General features: G+C 37.4%; 1 protein-coding gene across 3 annotated transcripts in view; it reads right to left on the bottom strand.

Moving 5' to 3' along the window:
* LOC131156193 (uncharacterized) overlaps positions 1-16,427 on the bottom strand; it is a 187,160-nt gene that overhangs the window by 103,830 nt on the left and 66,903 nt on the right. For all 3 annotated transcript variants that reach the window (XM_058109692.1, XM_058109694.1, XM_058109693.1), the window contains one exon: positions 6,905-7,055. In XM_058109692.1, the coding sequence (XP_057965675.1) occupies positions 6,905-7,055 (151 nt within the window). The remainder of the gene's footprint in view (positions 1-6,904; positions 7,056-16,427) is intronic.

Raw genomic sequence — 16,427 nt, 5'->3', positions numbered from 1 at the left:
ATCTACTAGTGGTGAAAATTAAACTGATATAGCAGGTGCATAATCTCCTCCTTGACCATATCCTAAATAATATCTATAAGAAGATCTATAAGTTGAGGCTGGGGCTGGCTCTAGGTAGCGTGTAGAAGAAGACTCACTAGATCCTCAGACTCCTGACCCACTAGGATAAAGATGAGACGCATAACTTGGGTCATAGTGTTGAGAATCTTGAGATGGTGGATATACTAGATGAGATCCACATGATTGTGATGATGAATCATCTAAACCAAAGTCGCCAAAACTACGACCCACGCCACATGAATCTTCAACAAAATCACGATCTCGGTGTTGGTGACTTCTTTTAGTTTGTGCACTATGACTCTCACTAGGGTCACCACTAGTAGCACTCCTTCTCTTGTGTTGTGAAAATTGGTACCTTGGAAGAATATCCAAGTCATACTGTTCAAGTATATCATGTAGTCCATAACGACAAGGAGGATAGGCATCCCTTACAAATGATGTCCCTATGTCATACCCATAATCATATTCTACATCGCCGCAGCCGCCGCCACCGCCTCCACCATCACCCCCAACCCCAACTCCAGTACTACTACCACCATCATCATCACTTGGTGGAATAAAACCAAGATTGTCATCACTTTGTATCCATTTAGGGCTTGAACTTGAATCATGCACGTTTATCCGTGGTTGATCACCTCCTTCAACAATACACCAACCTCTTCATCTAACCAATTTGAATTGTCCTGACCGTCGAGCAATGGTGCCTCTCTCTCCTCTAACCATGGACTCAAAGGATCATCTTCTTCGAAAATATAGTTCAAATTGATAGGATTGAAACTATCTTCAATTTCCTATTGGCTTCTTCTCAATGTATGCCTTAGCTTTAAACTCATGTTGTAATGCAAGAAAACAAATTTTTGTAGTCTTATGTACATTACTCTATTTCTTCTTTTCGTATGGGCGAGGCTAAAGGTGCTCCAATTACGCTCACAGTTCAAAGTTGATGTGGTCTGGCTAAGAAGTTTGATTGCTATTCATTGGAGCTCACGAGCACACATGCCATAATAAATCCACCATTCAGCTACATGGATAATTAAAAAGAGTTTTATGTCAATATAGCATATTTTTCAAAAGTCAAATTTGAACATAAAGAGAGAAAATGTATCCAGTCATCCGTTATTTAGCTATACTTACAAGGATTTGTTTGTTTCACAACCCTTTGAGCCAACGGGGTTCCAAATGTCTCCTGCCTATCTCGATATAGCAACAACTAAAAAAGGATGATTGTGAAATATAATTAATTAATTAGATATATTAATAATTATTCTAGAAAGTATTACAGAATACTTAAATAATTCATTATTCAATTTAATGGAACCAATACTTACTTGATTAATAGCCCGAATTTGAGTATCTATATCAGGTACCAACTTGGTTATCACATTTTTAAACCCATCCATGACTTCTTTAGCAACTTCAAGAGAGGGTGGGGCACCATAAAAAAATTGGGGGTTCAAAAAATATCCTAAAATTAAATTTACAAACATATTAATCAATAATAATTTTTTAATGCAACTATGCATAATTTAAAAGTTGAAATAATAAGAAATTGCATTTGATTTACACTTACTAGCAGCATGCAAATCTTGGTGCAATTGAAAACTCCACCAATTGTCAATAATTTACCAATAGTCTTTGTAGAACTGGCAATCTTTTGAATGGCCAATTTCCCCCAATCAATTGCCTCGTATATGACACCCATGGTTGGTTTTTCATCACCATCAACAATTCAAGAACTTTAAATAAGGGTTCCCGTACTTTAATTATATCGAAGGTCTTTTTCCAAAACTCTTTACCTAAGATAATCTTCTTCGCATCACATGTTGGGCTTGATTTTGCCATCCCAAACCTTGAGTTTTTCCAAGCATCAGATGTGAGCATTTCCATCAATGCTTTTTTATGCCTAACAATAGTCTCCAAGGCAAAAAAGTTGGCTGCAAATCAAGTGATGGCAAGGCGAAGTAACTCTCTATTATTTGCGAAGTAACTCCCTATCAACTGCCTCGTATATGACACCCATGGTTGGTTTTCATCAACATCAACCAATTCAATAACTTTCAATAAGGGTTCCCGTACTTTAATTATATCAGAGGCCTTTTGCCAAAACTCTTTACCTAAGATAATCTTCTTCGCATCCCATGTTGGGCCTGATTTTGCCATCCCAAACCTTGAGTTTTTCCAAGCATCAGATGTGAACATTTCCCTCAATACTTGTTTATGCCTAACAATAGTCTCCAAGGCAAAAAAGTTGGTGGCAAATCAAGTGATGGCAAGGTGAAGTAACTCTCTATTATTTGTGAATTTCTTCATGAAATTCACTGTCCATGTATGGTTGTAAATAACGGAGGTTATTGTTCTTACATCATCTAAGACCTTCTTCACGTTACTTTTCTTACCAATAACTTCAAGAATAAGGTCTATGCAATGAGCTACATATGCTATCCAAAAGAAATTGAGCCTCTTCAACACTAATAATTTCCCTCTTGCCTTCATTGCAACTTTATTATCAGTCACTACATAGACAACATTCTCCTTTCCAATTTCTTCAACCACCTCGTCCATTAATCTAAAATGAAATTATAGATTTAATAATTACTGCTACTTAATTAAAAACATACAAGTCCATAATACTATTTGCATATACAATCAAAATTAGAAAATTACCTGAAATAATATTCAGTTGTTTGGCTTGGCACATCAGAGGCATCAACTGACTTATGAAACACGGTGCCTCTATTGTAGTAAACTAAAAAGTTTATTATGTGTTTTCTAGTTGGTCTTGATCAACCATCACACATAATGGTTACACCTCTCCTTCCAAATGCCAGCAAAAGAAGATATATAATCTTTCATTTCTTGATACTCTTACTCAAAATAAATTTCAGATACCTTATAGGGTGATGGACCCTTCACCCCCTTTCCAACCTCTACAACAACATCAAGCATATGCTACATAAATAGAGAGTCAGCTACATTTCCTAAAATCCAATTATAAATTAGGAATTTTTCAACTGCTTTTCTTAATTTACTTCTTAAACGTTTCAGTAACTTAGTGTTGACTTTTGGTTGTTTTACACTCTTGTTTATTTCTAAAATAGGATTCATTGCCCTTAATGTAGCTTCAGGGGCATCAAGATTGATCCATTGTCATCCACTACCTCCAGCTTCTCGAACACTATAAGATTTAACTCTACTGAAACCACTGGCACCACCACTGCCAAAGCCACCTCCCTCTTCATAAATATTACCCCGTCCAGTTGTTCTTGCTCGAAATCTCTCTCTCTCTTCCCAGTGTGTATGTGATCGTATGCTTTCTAGTTGAGCAAATCTCATTCTTTCTTCTTCCAAGTCTTTTTCATCGCTCAAATACTCAAAATCTCCTTTAATTTCGGCTTCTGCTTTTTGCCTTTTGCCTTTTTTGTTCATCTTTTTTCTTCTCAACATATTGTTGTTGATGTTTCATCATTTGTTCTCTTACTTGTGTGGTCACATTTAAGCATCCAGCCACTTGACCCTTTTTATGTGCCAAGTGTTGTTTCAAGCGTGTAATGTCTCTTTTAATTATCTTCCCACACAACTTACACATAATAATATGTCTTTTACCGTCCACCGGAGTATCAAAATGTCATCCAATGTCCTCACTAGGCAAGTTCTCATTTCCTTTTTCATGTGGCATCTTGATAAACTTGATTTGATGATCTCAACACAAAACACATAGAAAATACAAAGTTACAGTCCTTATAAAAAAATGAAAGGTATAATATACTTAGTAAATACTAAATAGTTCGTCTAATTTTAAATATTTATTACATAAACATAAAATGACGGGGAGCTTAGGCGCAACGATAAGGTTGTCGCCATGTGACCTGGAGGTCACGGGTTCAAGGCGTGAGAACAGCCTCTTGCAAAAATGCAAGGTAAGCATGCGTACTATAGACCCATTGTGGTCCACCCCTTCCCTAGACCCCGCATACGCAGGAGCTTTGTGCACCAGGTTGTCCTTTTATTACATAAAAATAAAATATAATCTTTGATTAAAAAAACAAGTAATGTTTATTTAAAATATTTAAATAATTAAAATTTTAAAATATTAGATATTTTATTAATTAGTAAAATAAGAGTCATAAAATAAAATAAAAATATATTAATTATTTATGTACAATATATTTATTTTAAGACCATTAAATTTATTTCTCAAATCTTAGCAATTAGAAATTTAGGATTTTAGGTAACCTCATATAATATATAAATAATATGATATATAAATAATTAAAGCAGAATATAATATATAAATAAATCTAAAACTGATATAATAAATAATATATTAACATAATATAATATATAAATTATATACTAATTTAAGATTTAACTATTTAAGTAAACAAGAGGGTGGGGGGGGGGGGGAAGAAACATGAAAAGTAAAGATTAAAGAGTGAGAGAGAGTGAGAGATAGGGATTAGGTAAGAAGGATAACCGACGAAACAAGGTGGGTATTGCACTACTGCGAGCATTAAACTGCTAAGCCTAGAGGAGTCTCAAAGCGATGAACACTGGAAAGTCAAAATTAAAGGACTGCAGCTGTGGGCGCTGGTCTCCAAATCTTCAATCTAGCTCCCTTGCGTGCGCTAGACCAGATCCCCCGAAGTATCGAGTCTCTCTCTCAAGTCTCAACTCTCAAACTCTCGAGTCTCGAAGATGGAGATGGAGCCGGCGAGTGGTGACAACTGGCAGAGGGAGCTGCTGCAGGGCTATCGGCGACTCGTGGAGCTGCTGCAAGGCTGCGACTGCTTGAGGGAGGAAGATCTGAGGCTTCAAAGATCGAAATTGGAGAAATGGAGGAGGTGAAGACCGACTGCAACGAACAATCCTTCTTATTCTTCAGCTTCCAAGTTCCAACAACAAATCAAAGGTGCGATTTTTTGATTTCAGTCTTTTGAATGGTAGATCTGCCAAGGATGAGTGGTTGGGAGAGGGGGAAAACAGGGAATCGTGGGCAGATTCAAAGAAGACAAGCAGAGCGTCCGATAATAGGACTTCCAGACTGTTGGCCAATGTAACGTTGCTTAACATCCGTTACGGTGGCGCAAAGGCCGTTACGGCCGTGAATTTTTTCCTCCCCGCAATATCGGTCCGTATTGGTTTCGGCCCCCTCATTTTCCATTACATAACGGCCATTATTTAAAACCATGAATTCTAAAAAGCTCACCCCCTTAAAAATCCCTTGTCTCGCACGCCAATGAGAAGCCAAATAATGTATCTTTTCCCAAACCAGCACCTGAGCTGACTTCTTCCCCAGAAAAATGCATGCGTTATTCTCCTTCCACAATCCCCAGAAAACTACCACAAAAAAAAAAAAAAAAACACAGACACACACACATTTCTAAGGGAATGAAGAGGGAATAACTCTGAGAGATAGCTTTTCGCAAAGTCTCTGAAGAACATCTAAAACTCAAATTAGTATTCCACTCATTCTCATCTAATCGGCACCAACTTAACAACCAAATACCACAAAGAGGAATTCTCTAGCAGAAACCGCCAAAGCTATTTAGCCAAAAAGGCTGTGTTTTTAGACACCAAATTCCAATACCTAAAACCACCCTGCTATTTAGACCTACCCACCACTCCCCAACTACCTAGATGATCCCTACTACCCCCTAACCCCGACCACAAAAAATCCCTCATAATCTCCTCAATCTTATTAACAACCCCCACTGAAATATTAAAAATCAAGAGAAAATATAATTGAATACTAGAAAGACAAGCAAGGGTAAACCATCAAGAAGGCTGTGTTTTTAGACACCAAATTCCAATACCCATAACCACCCTGCTATTTAGACCTACTCACCACTCCTCAACTAACCAAATGATCCCTACTACCCCCTAACCCTGACCACAAAAAATTCCTCATAATCTTCTCAATCTTATTAACAACCCCCACCGAAATATTAAAAATCAAGAGAAAATATAAAGGAATACTAGAAAGACAAGCAAGGGTAAACCATCAAGAAGGCTGTGTTTTTAGACACCAAATTCCAATACCCATAACCACCCTTCTATTTAGACCTACCCACCACTCCCCAACTAACCAAATGATCCCTACTACCCCCTAACCCCGACCACAAAAAATCCCTCATAATCTTCTCAATCTTATTAACAACCCCCACCAAAATATTGAAAATCAAGAGAAAATATAAAGGAATACTAGAAAGACAAGCAAGAGTAACTTTACCATCAAGATAGGACAGCGGCCAATCCAGAACACTACACCCCACCTCTACAGAAAGCTCCTTAACATCCTCAACAGCCATATTGATAGCTGCAATACTGCTCTTACCCATATTAATCTTAAGCTCGGAAACTTTCTCAAAAATATGAAGGAGACCCAAAATATTCTTAAAGGATAGTTTATGATCCTGTAGAAAAAAAGATAGTATCATTGGCAAACTAAAGGTGTGAAACCATGACCCTCTCTCTAGCCACTTCCAAGCCTTTCATTAAATCACCATCCACTGCCAATAACAATAGACTGGATCCATTATTTGATAGAAAAGAAGAGATTTTATTAAAGAGAAGAGTAAGTACAAAAGGGACCACAAGAAACCATCCTTAGAATATATAAAATCAAGAAAAGAACAATTTCAAAACAGCACTTCCCAAGAATAAAATATGCATATGAAACGAAACGATAACCACACTTCAGGGCATGAATATTTAGCTTCATCAAAATGAATCAAGACATCCCATGCTAACTATATTACACATGGATTGTACACATTTGCGCAAAACAAAAGAATAAAAAAAAGGGGATTAAATTGAACACTCAGTAACGTATGTAGGTACTTACCCTTCTCATAAGCCGAATAGCTCCCTTTCCATATGGATTAACCATGTCTGCTGACATACACATGACAATAATGGCTGCAGATTTTTTAAAAAGTTCACACTTCACAACTGCCCCACTAAAAGTTAACTTGCTGATATCTTGACAGCTCATCCTAAAAATGGAAACAAATCATTAATTTAAATTGTTCATAATATAAACAACAGAATTACACCACCTACACACACACAAACAGAGAGAGAGAGAGAGAGAGCAAAAGCAGCAAATGAGATAGCATTTATTAGGAAACATACAATAAACAGTTAGACATAGAATAAGACAAATACAACATCATAAAAAACTCCATATAAGACCATGTCATTTGCTAAACAATCAAGAGAACATGCATACAAACATTCCATAACCCTTAATTTCAGAGGGCAAATCTTAAAATCTGTAAGTTTCCTCTTCCTTTTCCCACCTTTTTCAAATGTTCCTCCCTTTCTCCTTTTTACCAGTCTCCTCTTATATATCACTTTCTGATTTTGTTTTTGGATACGTAAATGCACACACAAACACACAAAAATATGAACCACTAGAAGAGAAAGCTCCTGAACAGCATAACTGAAGTTCATTATAACATTTCAAGATGGATCTCTAATGAACTTCATCTGCTTCCACTTCCAAACAATATTTTTTTCTATTTTCCTAAGTGACAAGTTAACATACCAAGAGGTATTGAAACCACTATCCCACCCTCCACCCCATTCCTAAGAGTCACCATGCTACTACAAGTGTAGTGCACTCCATTCAATAACAGTTTTGTGAAGTGTAAGGCTTGATACATGTTGGAAAGTTTCAAATCTGTTTAGTCAACTTTCCTATTTTTCTAAGAGAATCTCGGCTGTAAATGTGTGAATATCCTAGAAATTTTGTTTCCTTAGAAGTTAGCATCTTTGGTTTTTTCCTTTTTGGTTCCTTCCTTCTATTCTTCTGTTGTAAATCTATTTATACAAAAATGTACCTATGTTACGATTAATGAGAATTATTTCCACAAGAAGCTTTCTCATTCTAGATGGTATCAGAGCTAGGTCCGGCTCTTGGCCTTGTGTAAAGCTTAGTTTCACTTGGCGGCTCCAATCTCTATTGGGTTTTCTTCCTTGTTCAACTCTACCCTAATCTCTTTTTTTGTTGTAGCCATGGCTGAAACTTCAAACAAAGCTAAACCCGAAACCAAACCTGAAACCCGACCTACCCATTTTGAACCTTACTCTGTCCAAATTATCAATATACGATTGAATAAGGCCAATTTCTTGCGGTGGTCACAATCTACCAGGATGTACATTCGTCGAAGAGGGAAGATAGGGTACTTGACTGGTGAAGCTAAGGAGCCCGAGAAGACAAACCCATCTTATGCTATATGGGATGCTGAAAATTCCATGGTGATGGCATGGCTCGTCAATGCTATGGATGAAGAGATTAGTGCTAATTACATCTGCTATTCTACTGCAAAGGAACTCTGGGACAAAGTGAGTCAGATGTACTTTGACCTTGGGAATTACTTTCAGATTTATGAACTGCAGCAGAAGATCAGCAATACTTATCAAGGAGACGGCAGTGTAACAAGGTATTTCAATGTTCTTAAGTGCCTATGGAAGGATCTAGATTCATTCAATGATTATGAATGGAAAAATCCTTCTGATTGCAATCACAATAAGAAGATGGTGGAGAATGCAAGAATTTTTAAATTCTAGGCTGGACTTAATGATGAGTTTGATGAAGTAAGGGGAAGAATCCTAGGGAGACAACCTCTACCCCCACTCAGGGAAGCATTTTCTGAAGTACAACGAGGAGATTGTCGAAGGAGTGTGATGATGAAGAAAAAAGAGGATGAGACTAGAAAATTATGCTCTACTTGCTGCCAATAATCTTGCTCCTCATGCTGCTGGTAACACAGATTTGGCCATTGCCAATAATTCTACAATGGCCTTACTCTAATCAAAGGAGGTTGGAAGATAAACCTCGAGTATGGTGTGACTATTGCGATAAGCCATGCCACACTCGAGAAAATTTTTGGAAACTCCATGGAAAGCCAGCAAACTGGAAGAGCAACAAATCTGGACACTGGCAACAATCATGCAGTCCCTAAAGCCAATGAAGCTAATTTCCTAAGTGCTGAGCAGGTGAATCATCTTCTTCAACTGCTGAAATCTACTTCTGCCTCTGGTCTTCCTACTGGTTCATTGGCCCAAATAGGTGATAACGCTAGTGCCTACACTTGTTGCTTAAATCTTGCACCATGGACTATTGATTCTGGTGCATCTGATCACACACCAATACCTCGCAATTGTTTCAATCTTATCCCCCGTGTTATGGTAATAAAAAGATTAAAATTGCAGATGGAAGCCTTTCATCCATTGCTGGAACAAGTTCTATCCAAATCTCTGAAAAAACAGAACTCAAATCTCTCCTTCACGTCCCTAAACTTGCTTGTAACCTGCTGTCCGTTAGTAAACTCTTACGGGATTCTAATTGTTGTGTTATTTTCTTTGATTCCCATTGTGAATTTCAAGACCAACTCTCAGGGAGGATGATTGGCAATGCTAGGATGATCGATGGACTCTACCACTTCGATGAGACTTTATTCAACAATAAACAAGCTTAGGGTTTGAGTAGTAGCACTAGTTCTGTTCTTGTACGTGAACAAATAGACATCCTAGTTTTCTCTATTTAAGACATTTGTTTTCTAGCTTATTTAAGAAACTGGATTGTAATTCTCTTCATTGTGATGTTTGCCACATATCCGAAAGTCACCGAAGCACCTATCAATCAAAAGCTTATCATTCTTCCAAACCTTTTTATGAAATTCATAGTGATGTTTGGGGTCCCTCAAAATCACTACTACTTCTGGCAAAAATGGTTCATTACGTTTATTGATGATCATACACGTTTGTGTTGGGTGTACTTATTGAGTGACAAATCTGAGGTCGAAAAAATTTTTCACAATTTTTATAATATAGTTCCAAAAGAAAATCAGCATCCTTAGAACTGATAAGAGTACTGAATATTTTAACAAATGTTTAGGAATGTTTCTTTCAACAAAGGGTATTCAACATCAGTCTACTAGTCATGACACCCCACAACAAAATGGCATTGTTGAGAGAAAAAATCACCATTTGTTAGAGGTTGCACGGGCCCTAATGTTTTCAATGCAAGTTCCTAAATATCTATGGGGTTTTATTTTACCTACATGTTATCTCATTAATAGAATGCCTACTCGAGTGCTAAAATACATCACTCACTTAGATTGCCTAAAAAAATTGTTTCCTACATGTCGGATAACAACAGACCTGCCACTAAAAGTGTTTGGATGCACTGCTTTTGTTCATATTCCTACCAATCTTCGATCCAAGCTTGATCCTAGAGCAGAAAAAAGTGTTTTCCTTGGATATGCTCCAAATAAAAAAGGTACAAATGTTCTAACCCTCTAACCAGAAAAATTCATATCAGTATGGATATTGTTTTTATTGAAAACCAGCCCTTTTTTGGCCATAACTATCTTCAAGGGTAGAAAAATGAAACTGAAGATGAGTTCTAGCAAACCTCTAAGCCTCTTCCAAATGTTTTCCTTGACATTAACATCCACTCTTTAAAGGGCCAGGAAACCGATACTTTAACTTGCGAAAATAATGGAAATCCTAGTCTACCTATACAAGGCATACTTGATTCACAAACAGGGGGAGAAGTACTATCAAATATTCCCTCATCTGAGCTTCGAGTTTATACCAGAAGAAGAAATCATCAGAATAATAGAGCTCTTTCTTCAAATCCAGAGCAAGGCAAATCATCATCACCTACACAAGTTGGTCCTCCTTCACATACTCTAGGTACTTTTTCTTCTCCAAATCCTTGTTTTGATAGGTCTTCTAATCTTGACCTGCCCATTGCCCTTAGGAACGAAGTTAGAACCAATACCACACATCCTATTTCCAACCATCTATCCTATCATAGACTCTCCAATTCTCATAAGGCCTTTACTTCAAATGTTTCTCATCTGTTTATTCCAAGAACCATTCAGGAAGCATTAGATCACCCAGAATGGAGATTGGCTGTTCAAGAAGAGATGGATGCACTAATTGCTAAGGGCATTTGGGAAATTGGTGACCTGCCCAAGGGGAAGAAGACTGTTGCTTGTGAATGGGTATTTACAGTAAAATTCAAGGCTGATGGGAGAATAGAAAGGTACAAAACAAGACTTGTGGCAAAGGGGTTCACTCAAACATATTGAATTGACTACTAGGAAACATCTGCTCCTGTAGCCAAGATGAACTCAATCCGTGTGTTGCTCTCTCTAGCAGCTCACTCTAACTGGCCCTTATATCAACTAGATGTGAAGAATGCCTTCTTAAATGGAAACTTAGAGGAGGAAGTCTTTATGGATCTACCGCCAAGATTTGAAGGGAAAGGTGGCAAAGGCAAGGTGTGCAGATTGAGGAAATCATTATATGGACTCAAACAATCTCCTAGAGCTTGGTTTGAACGCTTTGGGAAGGTAGTAAAGAGTCATGGCTACAGCCAAGGTCAAGCCGAACATACTATGTTCTATAGTAACACGAGTGAAGGTAAAATGGCTATCCTTATTGTCTATGTGATATAATTTTGATAGGTGATGATATCAATGAGCTAGAGAGGTTCTTGCCCAAGAATTTGAGATCAAAGACTTAGGCAACTTGAAGTATTTTCTTGGTATGGAATTGGCAAGGTCAAAGAAAGGAATTTTTGTTTCCCAACGCAAGTTATGTGCGTGATTTACTTGGAGAAATAGGTTTGCTAGGGTGCAAAGCAGCAAAAACACCTATAGAACCGAACATAAAACTCCAACCAGCTAAGGCTGAAGAAGTGATCAACAGAGAGCAATACCAAAGATTGGCAAGGAAACTCCTTTATCTCTCTCATACACGTCCTGACATAGCCTTTGCAACAAAAGTGGTAATTCAATTTATGCACTCACCAGAACCCGAGCAATTTGATGTTGTGTACAGGATTCTAAGGTACCTAAAAGGGGCTCCAGGTAAAGGATTTTTATTTGGAGGACATGGGAATTTACAAGTTGAAGTATACACTGATGCAGATTGGGCTGGAAGTATCACTGATAGAAGATCAACTTCGGGCTATTGCACCTCTGTTGGAGGAAACCTAGTAACATGGCGCAGCAAAAAACAAAATGTGATGGCAAGGAGTACTACAAAGGCAGAATTTAGGGCTGTTGCTCATGGAATTTGTGAAGCACCATGGATCAAAAGGTTGTTGGAAGAATTAAAATTACTAATTCACTACCAATGAAACTGTATTGTGACAATAAAGTTGCATTAGCTATCACTCACAATCCAATTCTTCATGATAGAACTAAACATGTGGAGGTAGACAAGCATTTTATCAAGGAGAAAATAGATGAGGGAGTAATCTGTCTGCCATATATCTCGAGAACTAAGCAAGTAGCAGACACACTGACAATGGGACAGCCGAAGAAACAGTTTGAAAACTTGATTAGCAAGCTGGTCATGGAAGATATCTTCAAGCCAACTTGAGGGGGAATGTTGGAAAGTTTCAAATCTGTTTAGTCAACTTTCCTATTTTTCTAAGAGAATCTCGGCTGTAAATGTGTGAATATCCTAGAATATTTAGTTTCCTTAGAAGTTAGCATCTTTGGTTCTTTCCTTCTTGGTTCTTTCCTTCTATTCTTCTGTTGTACATCTATTTATACAGACATGTACCTATGTTACGATTAATGAGAATTATTTCCACAAGAAGCTTTCTCATTCTAGAATATACATCGTTGGCCCACAACCTAATAGCTTAAGCTTTTAGGTTAAGTGGTAATCTAACCTAGTGCCAAAGTCAGGGCTGCCAGTAGGTCCTATGTTCTAATCTTGTTGACCGCATTTAATGCAAGTTTCTTAAAAAATTATCATGTTCACAATATGGGTGTTGTTTATTGTTCGTTTAGCTCTCCATGTGCATATTGTGCAATCCGGCAGCACATGCAAGGGACTGTTAAAGCTTAATATACACAGTTGGCCAACAACCTAATAGCTTAAGTTTTTAGTTGAAGTGGTAATCTAACATAAAGATCCAATGTCAATGCATGTTACAGGCCTAGATGATCATTTGCATCAATCTTAAGAGCATAAACCGAATGTGGGAATTGGCCCCAACAGATTTAAGGTTGACCCACAACCAAAGACCTTTGTCCAAAAAATCCAAGGTTGACCTAGTCATGAAGGACAGCTATAAGAAATAGGAAAGATTGAAAAAGGAATAGAGCATGGTTCTAAATTGCAGTAGCACACAGCATAGTGCAGCGGTATTGGGTGTAGTAGAAAGCAGGAGTAGTGGGAATAATGACACTCAATGCATCTTCAAAGCATACACAACCTTATCTATTTCAGTGCATTTCTACTATTACATGTTGTAAATACTTAAGCCTTCTTAAAATACTTTTAAAATTCATCTTTTTAACATGTTTTTACATTACTTTAATAAGCTTCTAATAGAAAATTTATATTTTTTCCACTCTCACTGGCAAAACCTCCCCCTTTCTTCTTCTCCCTTTTGCATAAACTCGTCACAACTGCAGTAGGAGATGAAAGGAGAGACACAAATGTTCAATCCCGATCAAAGGGAAGATCTTCAAGTTTCGTTAAAATTTTATTCTCGAACACAGTAAATCTCGTCATACGTGTGTGAGGCTGTCTGAAGATGTTGCAAGGTCTAATGGGTTGTCGTCAATTTTTGGAAGGTTCGGTAAGGGATATTAAAGCATTCATATTGGCAGTGTGAGATACTGGATGGAGATTTGAACAACAAAGTGAGCACGGTTTTTGAAGTTAGGGTTTGGTTGGAAAGGAAAGATATTTTGAGCATTAGTTCCTAGTGGGTCAAAAGGAGATGAGTGGCAACAATTTTTTATTGAATTTTGTGCAATGGCTAGGGTTTTCCTTCCTGATGCTGGCAGTGTGCAGGAAAAGGAGTCCAGCAAGATATTCAGTCGTGAGGCCAAGTTATGATGACAAAGAAAAATCATATCTCTGCACATTGTGGTGGTGAGATGCAGGCGAAGAAAATTGGACATTCATCACCAAAAGCTAATAATTTTTGTCCACAGGCTACGTTTCCTACAGCCAACATGGCTAGGGTTCGGTAGGAGCTGCAATGGTGACAGAGGCAGCTCAGGTTTCTCTCAGGGACGAGAGCACAGTGAAGATTAGTTCACTTGAGTTCTGGTCAAAGACAGTGTAGGGAGCAGAAGGTGCAGTGCAGTTCTCATGGATGGCTCTAATGGTGGAAAAGTGGTTTGTACAAACAAAAGAGGAGGTAACAATGTAACATCAGCCAAGGGTCTCAGGCTGCACAGTGGGGAAACAAGCTAAGGGTGCTGACAGGAATTGTGAATTTTGTCTGGGTGTGATAAATCTTTGCCTGATGGGATGTCAAAAGAGCTTTATAAGGTCAATGTAAATTTTGAAATGAATCAGGTTGAGCAGGAGATTCTGCCTGTTGGATGTCAGGACAAGGATCAAACTGGCAAATGGTTCACCTTCAGAGGTGCTGCGTAGATTTGGGATACCGAGGATGACAACCAAAGTTATAAAGTTGAGGATATGAAGGTGTACAAGCATTGGCCAGAGTCTAACAAGCCGGTGAGCAAACTCTTTAAAATGAGAACTTTTATGTCGAGAGGTCTCAGAATTGTTCTAAGTGAGGCTTAGAGAAGAATAGTGGAGGAATTCAAATTGAGAAGGGGAAAAAATGGTGAAATATTTCAGAAAATGACAGTGAGTATGACAGTGTTTTTGTCTCTGACAGTGAGTTATAGTTGAATGAGTACCATAAACATATTGGTCAAGTCTTTGACACTTCTGAAGAACTTGGGGAAGTTTCTCATGTGCCCCCTCTCCACTTTAAGGATTGGAAGATGCATCTATTTTGAGAAAGGGAATTTGGGTAAAGACTTGGCAGTGAGCAGTGATCATAGGGACAGAATTTTACCACCACTCCCCCACCCCCAAGTGAGGGAGGTCAGTCTAAAGGATGTCAAAGAGCTCAATAATTGTTGGATAAGATGGGATTGCGTCTCGCTCAACCTGGAAGGAATGAAATTTGAAGGGATGGTGCTAAAACTGAAGCGAAGAAACAAGGTGAATCAGCAAATCTGCATGGCTCTATGAATTATGAAAGGACGGGCTTAAGGAGGGGTTTTCTTAATTAGAGCTTATAAGATTTTGTATTTTTTTTTTCTTTTTGTTTCCGCTCTTTCTTCTTCTTGCTTTCAGGATCCCTTATCCTCTCCTAGCATCTAGTCTCTCTAGTATTTCCTGATAAATTTCTCTTGCTATCAAAAAATAATAAATAAATTTACTAATTAATGAAATCAAATACATTAGCTTTTAGTATGACATAGAGTACTAATCTATTACACTCATAAAACATAAAATAAATTTTAAAAGTTCCATAGACTAATAGAAAAAAGAATATATATATATATATATATATATATATATATATAAATCCAATAAATTTAGACCAACAAGCTATATTGTATAACCTAAATTTTCAAATTTCAATATTACAATAAATTTATCATTAAAAATAAATTCTAACAACTTGAACAAGATCAAAAATCAAAAGGGGGAAAAAAGTTATAGTTGAACAATGTAGAAAACTAATATTAAATTCCTAATATTATCAAAATAAATATTTTTTTCCCATATCAAGTCATTAATTGCATCTCCTATGAAAATTACAAAACATAAACAATTCTTTATCATTATCATCCTCATTATAATCTTCTCATCCCCCTCCTCTACGCAAGCCTGATAGGGATAATGTACGATAGGATGAATGAGAGAAGACGAGAAGTAAGACAATAAATTAAAATATTTAAGCCATCTAACAATGACGGAATAAGTGGTAACATCTCATTAGAAGCTTAGCACATCAAAAAAATTGCTTTATTAGGCCTCCTCACATACAGCAAGTAATTAATATTGGTTCAATCAATAACCAAAATCCAGATAAATAAGTTGACCTAGGAGGGAACATCAACCTTCCACATTCTTTTCTTTCCCAGAGAAAGAGGAGGACTCGGAAATGTAAATAAAAGAATTAGAAAAGATCTAGAAGTGAATGCACTAGAGCTATCCACATCCGAATACAAGTATGACACTTCAGACGAAGAGTAAAAGGGCCCAAAACTTCCTTTGAATGGACAAGCTCATCAACTTCTCTCTCATTGAGATTCCTACCAACCTCCAAAGAATAGAAAGAAGCAATTAGAGCATTATACATACAGGAAAGTCTATAAAGATGGAGAGTCAAAACGAACACAGAAGTTTCCCCAACCCAAGGATTCTCCAAAAAATGAATAGCATTATCATCACCCTCCATATAATGAGTAGGGGAAAAAAGTAGTAAGATATCTGAAGGAGGAAATTCCAAAGATTGGCATGAGTAGCAAAAACAATTCCTCTAGCAACCTACCCATTGT

This window comes from Malania oleifera, chromosome 5, assembly GCF_029873635.1.
Source record: "Malania oleifera isolate guangnan ecotype guangnan chromosome 5, ASM2987363v1, whole genome shotgun sequence".
Taxonomy (NCBI): domain Eukaryota; kingdom Viridiplantae; phylum Streptophyta; class Magnoliopsida; order Santalales; family Ximeniaceae; genus Malania; species Malania oleifera.
This window is presented reverse-complemented; position numbering and strand designations above follow the sequence as displayed.